At 49.2% G+C, this 8,691-nt stretch overlaps 1 protein-coding gene across 4 annotated transcripts in view; it reads left to right on the forward strand.

Moving 5' to 3' along the window:
• The window catches only part of Peli2 (pellino E3 ubiquitin protein ligase family member 2), a 123,302-nt gene extending 114,611 nt beyond the window's left edge, over window positions 1–8,691 (forward strand). For all 4 annotated transcript variants that reach the window (XM_033766895.1, XM_033766896.1, XM_010641416.1 and 1 more), the window contains 3 exons: window positions 1,630–1,827; window positions 3,177–3,365; window positions 5,797–8,691. In XM_033766895.1, coding sequence (XP_033622786.1) covers window positions 1,630–1,827; window positions 3,177–3,365; window positions 5,797–6,363 — 954 coding nt within the window. In that variant the 3' untranslated portion in view covers window positions 6,364–8,691. The remainder of the gene's footprint in view (window positions 1–1,629; window positions 1,828–3,176; window positions 3,366–5,796) is intronic.

Below are 8,691 nucleotides of genomic sequence, written 5' to 3' on the forward strand. Positions count from 1 at the left end.
AATAGAAATGGATCGAAGATCTAAGAGTTAAAACAGAAGCACTAAACCTGCTGAAAGAGGAGTTAGTTAGAACTCTCAAAGACATTGGCATAGGAAAAGACTTAATGTGCAAAACCTCAGTCACATGTGAACTAGCACAAGAATCAGCAACTGGGATCTCATCTTACTAAAAAGCTTCTGCACAGTAAAAGAAACCACCAACAGAGTGGAGAGACAACCCACACTGTGGGAAAAAATTTTTACCAGCTGTTCCTCGGAGAAAGGTCTACTATCTAGAATATATTAAGAATTTAAAAAAAAAATCATCACCCCCAAATATAAAGACCCAATCCAAAAATAGACATCTAAAATGAACAGACATTTCTCTGACAAAGAAGTAGAAACATCAGATAAACATACAAAAAAATGTTCTACATCGCTAGTCATTCAAGAGATGCAAATAAAAACAACACTGAGATTCCGCCTCACCTCAGAAAGAATGGCTGCTATCAAGAATTCAACCAATAGCAAATGCTTGCAGGGCTGTGGGGAGAAAGGAATCCTGTCTATGGTGGGTGGGAGTGTAGACTGGTGCAACCCCTGTGGAAATCAGTATGGAGACAGCTCAAAGAACTAGAATTAGAGGTCCCATTTAACCCAGCTGGCCCCTTGCTGGGTGTCTTCCAAAAAGAATTAAAAGCATCATAGTACAGCAATGTATGTGCTCCCCTGTTAATAATGGCAGAGATTGTAATAGCTAAAACTTGGAAACAGCTCAATTGCTCATAAACTGTGACTGGATAAAAAGGTGTGTTTTTAAAAATGAAATGGAGTACTACTTAGCCATAAAGAATGAGAAACTATAGAGACATTTATAGCTAAATGGATGCACATTTAGGCCGTACTCTTAAGTGAAATGAATAGGACACACATGTAAATACAGTATAGTGTCTCTGAAAGTGTAAGTGGGGGTCAAAATATATAATAGACAATGTTAAATAGAAAAAAAGGTCCAAAGGGGAAGGGGAAGTGGGAGGGGTAGGAGAAAGGAAAGGAGGGAAGTGAAAAAAAATGAGGAAAAGAAAAAATGGAAACAAAGTCTTTGTAAATAAGAAGGGCAGGGGGATGGGGAAGAAAATAAGAACCAAGGTGCATCATGTAAAGGTACACATTCCCAATGGTGAATGTCATCATACTGAGTACCCACAATGTACCGGTAAACTTAATGAGTTAAGAAAAAGAGTAATATTTCTACCTGAGTCCAGGAAATAAAATCTAGAGTGTGTGGGAAATTTTAATATTTTCCTCCAGAATAGAAATTGAGCTTCCTCTTAATATTTAAAATCTGGTGGACTAAACAAGAGACATGGGGCTTCAGGTGAGTCCGTGCTAGAGATCTGTTGTACTGTGTGCGCCTACAGTCGGTTACTGTGTTGTGCCTTCAGCTTTGTATAAAGAGGTCAGTTTCACGTTTCTTGTTCTCACTGCAATAAAGTTAATAAATATTTTGTTTAAAAAGATGTGATGGTTGCTGTGGTTCCTCCCTTTGTTAAGTGGGAAAAGGAGCGCACTGGGTTTTTGTCTTTACCTTCTGACCCCGTCCGCTCCCCGGAGCCGTCCAGGTGAATCACAAGCTGTTGGTTTGTCCAGGTGGGCAGGTCAACGGAAAGCCCCATCGACTTTGTGGTCACGGACACCATCTCCGGCGGCCAGAACAGCGAGGAATCCCAGATCACGCAGAGCACCATCTCCAGGTTCGCCTGCAGGATCGTGTGCGACAGGAGCGAGCCCTACACCGCACGGATATTCGCTGCTGGCTTCGACTCTTCCAAAAACATCTTCCTTGGAGTGAGTACTGTTAAGGAGGGGGTGGCCTGAGAGAAACGCTCATTATCAGGACAGGGAGGATTTAAATGGGGCAAAAAAATAATTGCAGCGTGTGGTACCTGTTAGGTTTAACCTGTTACTAAACACCTGGAGACTGTGTGACGTGGCTCATCGTTTGGTACGTTGCTCTACCAGTGATGAAAGGGACCGTCATTATTTTGTTACAGAATATACCTTACATGGGGCGTATACTTGTGATGGATTCCAGGGGGTTATGTTAGAAGAAAAATAATTGGCCAAATCTGGGTCATTAGGGTTCAAAAGAAAATGCTAGCGAGTGACTCATTCATTCAGAAATGTTTTATTAAAGGTTTGTTGTGTTCCACACTGGGTGTTATAGATAGGGCATCACAGAGACCAAAGTCCCTGCCCTGCTCGGGTCTCCTTGTAAACGAGCCCCGGAGTTTTAGTGAACAAGTAGCTTTGCTACAGTTCCCTTCTGAATTGGGACAAGTTTCAAGGGAGAGAACTAGCTCCTTGTGGCCTCCAGGTAATAAAAATGTTGCCCCGCGGACAAGAAATGCAGAGGAAGGCCACTCCAGGGGCCTGCACATCTGCCTTGCCCTCTGTCCCTGCCACCTCCTCCACAACTGCACCTGCCAGCGCCTGCCCTGTGCCTGCAGCCCTGCAGCAGGACAGCCTATCAGAGCAGAGTGGCCAGGCCCCCAGAGGGCCGGCCACCGGGAGGGCAGGTCTGTCACTCAGGAGCCACCATCCTGAGCAGAGTCCATCCCCAGCCCTGCTGTGTGGCCTGTCCCTGGGCTCTGTCACCGGAAAGGAAGAGGCAGCCATGGCGATGCAGGCAGCAAGAGTGCCTGCCTGCAACGGTGCCCCCGCTTCTGAGGAGATCCATGCTGACTTGTATGGAAACAAATGGCCACACTTGTTGGCATAACATGTTTTGTAATGGTGGATTTGATAAAAAGTCTTTTTATGTGATTGCCTTCCTCCTATGCCCAGATAGCAAGCGCACAGAAAGCGTGTTTATATAATCAGGCAGCTCTCCACAGTGCGCCTGAAGAAGAGAAAGGTGGATTCCCCGTTACCTGGGCCGTGCATCATAGAGGGAGCCTGAGCGTCAGGCTTTCTGTAAGCACCTGAGGTGAATGTACATCCAGTGATAAATGGTTCATCCCTTTTAGCATATCTTTCATAATCAGAATAATTACATCTTTTATCCTGGAAGGATTAGCTTTAAACAGAAAATGCAGGCTTACCCCTTTCCGCCCCTCTGCCTCTGCCCAGCATCCTGAAGCTCCCGGACCCCCTTGTTGTGCGTGTGCCCTCAGCCTGCTTTGTGTGCCCTCCAGGAAAAGGCAGCGAAATGGAAAAACCCTGACGGCCACATGGACGGGCTGACCACCAATGGCGTCCTGGTGATGCACCCAAGAGGCGGCTTCACCGAGGAGTCGCAGCCCGGGCTGTGGCGTGAGATCTCAGTCTGTGGGGACGTGTACACTCTGAGGGAGACCAGGTCGGCGCAGCAGAGGGGCAAGCTGGTGAGTGGGCCTCCGGGGCGCGGGCGCGGGCCGCAGGGACCTCTGTCTTCTCCCGTGGTGGAAGCCACGTACCCATTATCCCCACTTCCGGAGCCTCGTCTCTGTTCTGGACCTCACCACATGTCTGCTGAAGCTGTTTTCTGAAAAACAAATGTAGGGCAAACCTTTACAAATTTGGAGAATCCTGAGCAGTCCAAGATCAACTAATGAAAATTTTGAGTGAAAGAATAACTGAGACTTTCTAGAATTAAGGAATAGTTATCTTTTTGTTCTTAAATTCGTAGTAAAAAATTAACACAGAATTCTCTGTGTTAGTCTCCAAAATCATAGTTATAATTTTTCACCTGAAATACACTGACATGGTGTGTCCATGTTTTTCTGTAATGACCATCACTAATCGGCATGCCCTGCCACGGTTGGTTTTGGGGGCCTTTCTTCACGATTGAGTCTAAGTCCTCGTGAGCTTGGGACTTCTGACTTGGCTGTGCCGTGTGGAAAGCCTCTCCACATCCTTCCCGTTTGTGCTTCAAGCGATGGTTAGGTGCAAGGGTGTGCCTTTATCTAGAAGGTGGGGAAGAAGGAGTTCTTAAAACCTCCCATAGAAAAGCATGCAGGACATGGAGGGTGTGATCCAGCACTTACCAGAGAAAAAGATAACTAACTGTTTCAAGGCCAGAAAAAGCAGATGGGCACCATTTTGAGGAGCTGGCCAGTTGTTCTCCCCAGGATGCTTATTCACAGGAAGCTGTTACTGCTGTGTTTTCCACACCAGGATTTGGCTACAGGCACAGCCTCTGCACCTTCTGGTAAAGCCTCTGGGCATCATGCCTGAGTGACCCATGAGAAGCATTTTCTTTAAAAGCCAACAGAGTCAATAAGTTTATCAGCCGCTTTTCCAGAGACCATAAGTGGAGTTTGTGAAAATACTTTTCTTTAAAGAAAAAGTGACTTTGTCTCCAGTTGCTCCACAGTTTCACACAGGGCTGGCCCAGTGTCCATGCTGGTCCCCATCAGTACACAGCAAGGGGGAGGCGGCGGCTGCTGGGTGCAGTTCATGCCGACAATGCAGCGCCAGATGCCAGCCTCCGAGGGAACGGAGCAGGCGAGTGTGTGAGAGGGCGTGGCACGAGGAAGGGAAACACCCAGCGGTGCAGTGAGATGGCAGCTGCGGGCGGAGCTCACACTCGAGGCTCCTGGTTGAGTCTGGAGTCCTGATCGCCACGCAGTGCCGTCCCGTGGGCAGACACTCCTGGATCTCCTGGGAGCTGGTCCACTGGAGCAGGCACTTCCCTGGGGACGTAACACAGACCCCCGAGTTCAGAGAGCTGGCTGGTCCCCCTGGGAGTGTGGCTCAGCGTAGGTCCGGCTCGTCTTCTGTGGTCCCTTCAGCATGTGCTGCTTGGCCTCCTCTGCTCGCCTCCCTGCGGCCCCCATCTACTCCTGACAGGTGCAGACCTCTGTTCCGGGAAAGCTTCCTGACCTGTCTTCCTCAGTCACAGCAACGAACAGTGCACATGGCTCTCACTGCGTGCCACGCCTTGTTCAGGGAACTTTTCTGTGTTAACATCTCTGCCCCTCACAACCACCTTATCCACATTTTACAGAAGGAGCAGTTGAGGGACAGGGTGCTTCCAGAACTTACTCAAATGACGGAGCCAGGTCCAGAGCTAGCAGCGAGCCCCAGACTCCGTGCTCTGAGCTCTAGTGGGGCAGTGGCCTCAGGAGCACCTTGCTGACCCCGTAACCCTGGCTTTGGGCAGGCCGCCTCCTGCTCCTGATGACAGGCTCTGCTTTATTGGTCTGTGAACACCCAGGGCTCCACAGGCTGTGACCAGGGAAGCAGTGGTCAGTTCCTGCTGCCCACACCTCCCTGTGCTGCTCGTCAGCTGTTAACAGGACCTGTATGACTTCGTGCAGACACAGGCATCCTTTTCAAATTAGGCTCGCGGTGAAGGAGTGGGCCTCAGCCCTCACAAATGAAGTGAAGGTGGGTTCGAGGTGCGTGTAAAGCTGAAGGACACAGAAGTGTGCTGGACACTGCAGTAATGGCTGCAGCCCCCCATGGGTCCTCTGCCAGGGCTGCGGTTGGGAGGAGTGTCCGTCCTCAGGCCGTGCACCTGTAGGCCGCTCTGGCCCTAATGAGATCTGTCAGCTAACCGAATCCAAGTAAAAACCTACCGAGACTTGTGAAGTTCCTGAGACCCATGGCATTGACTGGGCTTCGTGCACTGGACGGATGTAATACATCTGATGTGTACTGAGGAGACAGGCTGCTCAGGGAAATAGGCTGCTCCTGTGCTCCTGACATGAATCGCCCCTCGCTGTCTTCAGCAAACGTGGCATTTGGTTTGAGAGGAGAGTTGGCGAGGTTTGCTCCATGGTTGGCATGGTTTTGCTTCTAAAAGGTGTCTCTCTGTCGAACCTGTTGCAGGTGGAAAGTGAGACCAATGTGCTGCAGGACGGCTCCCTCATCGACCTGTGCGGGGCCACTCTTCTCTGGAGAACAGCCGACGGCCTTTTCCACGCTCCCACACAGAAGCACATCGAAGCTCTGCGGCAGGAAATCAACGCCGCCCGCCCTCAGTGTCCTGTGGGCCTCAGCACGCTGGCTTTCCCCAGCATCAGCAGGAAGGAGGTAGTGGAGGAGAAGCAGCCCTGGGCGTATCTCAGCTGCGGCCACGTGCACGGGTACCACAACTGGGGCCACCGGAGCGACACGGAGGCCAATGAGAGGGAGTGTCCCATGTGCAGGACAGTGGGCCCCTATGTGCCTCTCTGGCTGGGCTGCGAGGCAGGATTTTACGTGGACGCAGGACCCCCGACTCATGCGTTCACCCCCTGTGGACACGTGTGCTCAGAGAAGTCTGCCAAATACTGGTCTCAGATTCCGCTGCCCCACGGGACCCATGCGTTCCACGCTGCCTGTCCTTTCTGTGCCACGCAGCTGGCTGGGGAGCAGAACTGTGTCAGGTTGATTTTCCAAGCTCCGGTTGACTGACGCCCTTCACGGCCGTCCCCGGGCACTGTCGACGGTTAATGTGAAGACTTCACCACTGACTCTAGACCCAACTTTTTGTAGTGCCCTTCACGGAAGGGAGGGCATCCTGGGAAGCGGGGAGACCCAGTGCTGCGCCGCACGTCCTGGCAGTGTGTTGTGTGTTCCAGGTGGTGCCATCGCCACTGGCATCACGGGTTCAACCAGTCTCTGTGTGATCAGTGGCGGTCAGCTGCCCTGCTGTTGTTCTTAACCCAGGGTTTTTAATCATGTTTTTTTTTCCCCTTTGTAAACTCAGACGAGATTTTACATCCTATTTTGCAAATGTATGAGGAAATGTGTCCTCACGTTGGCTGGTAGCATGTATCCGCGGTGCCACGTTCCAGGTGTCACCTGAAGACATGCACTGTCTATGCCCACAGGTGGGCCTGGATCCGTCCAGCCCAGGGGCAGACAGGCAGGAGACATTGGATGCAGGGCTTTGTTCTGAAATGTGGGCCTCTTCTCTGGTTTATTTCAATGTTGTAGGGGAGCAGATATTCATGTATGATTGTGGGCTTTTTCTTAGTGTAGTGGAATTTACTTACACACTCATACATCAGATACTTGGCATTCCAAACAAGAGAATTTTCCATGATCTGGTTTTTATGTTTCTGCTCAGTAGGCTTTGTCCCTCAGCCTCATCTTGTGTGGCCAGAACTGCTCGACTGAGTGAACCCAGCAATGCTCGCTAGGCAGCAGACTGGTGAGGCTGTGCTGCAGCCTCAGGACCGTGACGCCAGCTCCGTCTGCACACTGAGTTATTTAAGGTTTCACAGCGATTCATGGTGCACTTTTACTTTTTAAAACCACTTTTGGGGTTCCCTCAGATTTCCTTCTTTGTCGTCTTCTGTAAGTCAGGATTGTGTGAGCCCAAAGGCAGCAAACGAGAGTGAGTGATGCTGTTATCTTGGTTCACTCGCTTCCTACCATGTGTCACCTTCCCTCACAGCTTCAGAAGGCCTCGGTTCTCAAAATGTTTGCAAATCCTACAAAATTTAAATGTGACTGTTAGAGGTCCCCAGCACCGCCTGATACATCTGCAGGGACAACTGAGGCATAATTAAATCGGAATTTGATAATGAGCTCCCCATCCCCCATGAGCCGTCGGTGTCTTTTCATTTTGGTGAATAATTCCTGGGCGCTTGCTTTATGTGCTCAGCACCAGGAGAAGCCGAGAAGCTGGCTGAGCCAAAATAGGTCCCTGCACCCGGAGCAAATGTTCATTTGAACTAACATCCTCCACAGTGGATTAGCAGATATGAACTACATTTTCTAACTTTTGTAAATATGTGTAATTTATATGACTCTTAATATACTATATTCATACTTGAATTGATTTTCCCATATTTTGCCTACTGGCAAGTATTTGCCCATTTTTAATCATTCTAACCTGTTTGAATACTCTTTTTTCTTAAAGCGATATCTATCTATCTTAATTGCTGCTGCCTAATTTAACTTAATATTTTAAAAGTTCAGCCTATCAGTTTTAAAATAGCTTTATTTTTCAGTGGAGATCATTGTTTATGATGGGGTATTTTGTTGGGGGTAATTTTTAAACGATGTAAAAATCCAACACCAGTCCGCTTCCTGACAGCTTCCCCTATTCTGCGTAGCTTTACCTGCAGACGCAAGAGAAAAGAGAAATGGGTTTGCCTACAATGCTGTATTGAATGTTGCCTGGCTTAGTCAGAGTCTCCAGTAACTAGCTGTCCGTGAGAGAGTGACTCTTGCAGTTGTAATCTTTGGGCTCTGAGGAAGATGAAGGAAGTCCTCGTTACCTTGTCTTGCTGTATGACTGGAGATCACCTAAGGATTCTTGATTCCCACGGTCGTCTTGTAAGGTACATGGCCTTGCACCCAGAAGGACTGCATTTCATCTCCCAAAACAAGAGATGAAGTTATGCTCTGATGCCATGTTCCATGTTCATAGATACGTCCGTCTAGTAATTATATGGGCACCCTAGCCCTGAAATGAGGTTACTTTCAAACTTGAAAAGTTCTTACCTGTAGTAAACTCATAGCTTAAGTGCAAGCTGAGATTTGAGCAGTAAACTCTTGGTAGGGGTAAGAGTGCCGCCCCGTGTCAGCTTCGTGTCTTCTCCTCGGTCTGCCCAGGGGCCCACAGAGAGGTCAAGCAGCTGCAGAAAGGAAGCCCGGCTCCCTCCCTCGGCTGCTCCGAGAACGTAGATACCCTCATAATTTGGACTGATGAGATTTCTCTTCAGACTTGAAAGTTGGTTTGCGAGAAGGAGCGAGCTCTAGCGCACCGAAGTAGAATGATGCGGTAAA

Source organism: Fukomys damarensis, unplaced genomic scaffold (genome assembly GCF_012274545.1).
Source record: "Fukomys damarensis isolate Sample0158 unplaced genomic scaffold, DMR_v1.0_HiC HiC_scaffold_21, whole genome shotgun sequence".
Classification (NCBI taxonomy): domain Eukaryota; kingdom Metazoa; phylum Chordata; class Mammalia; order Rodentia; family Bathyergidae; genus Fukomys; species Fukomys damarensis.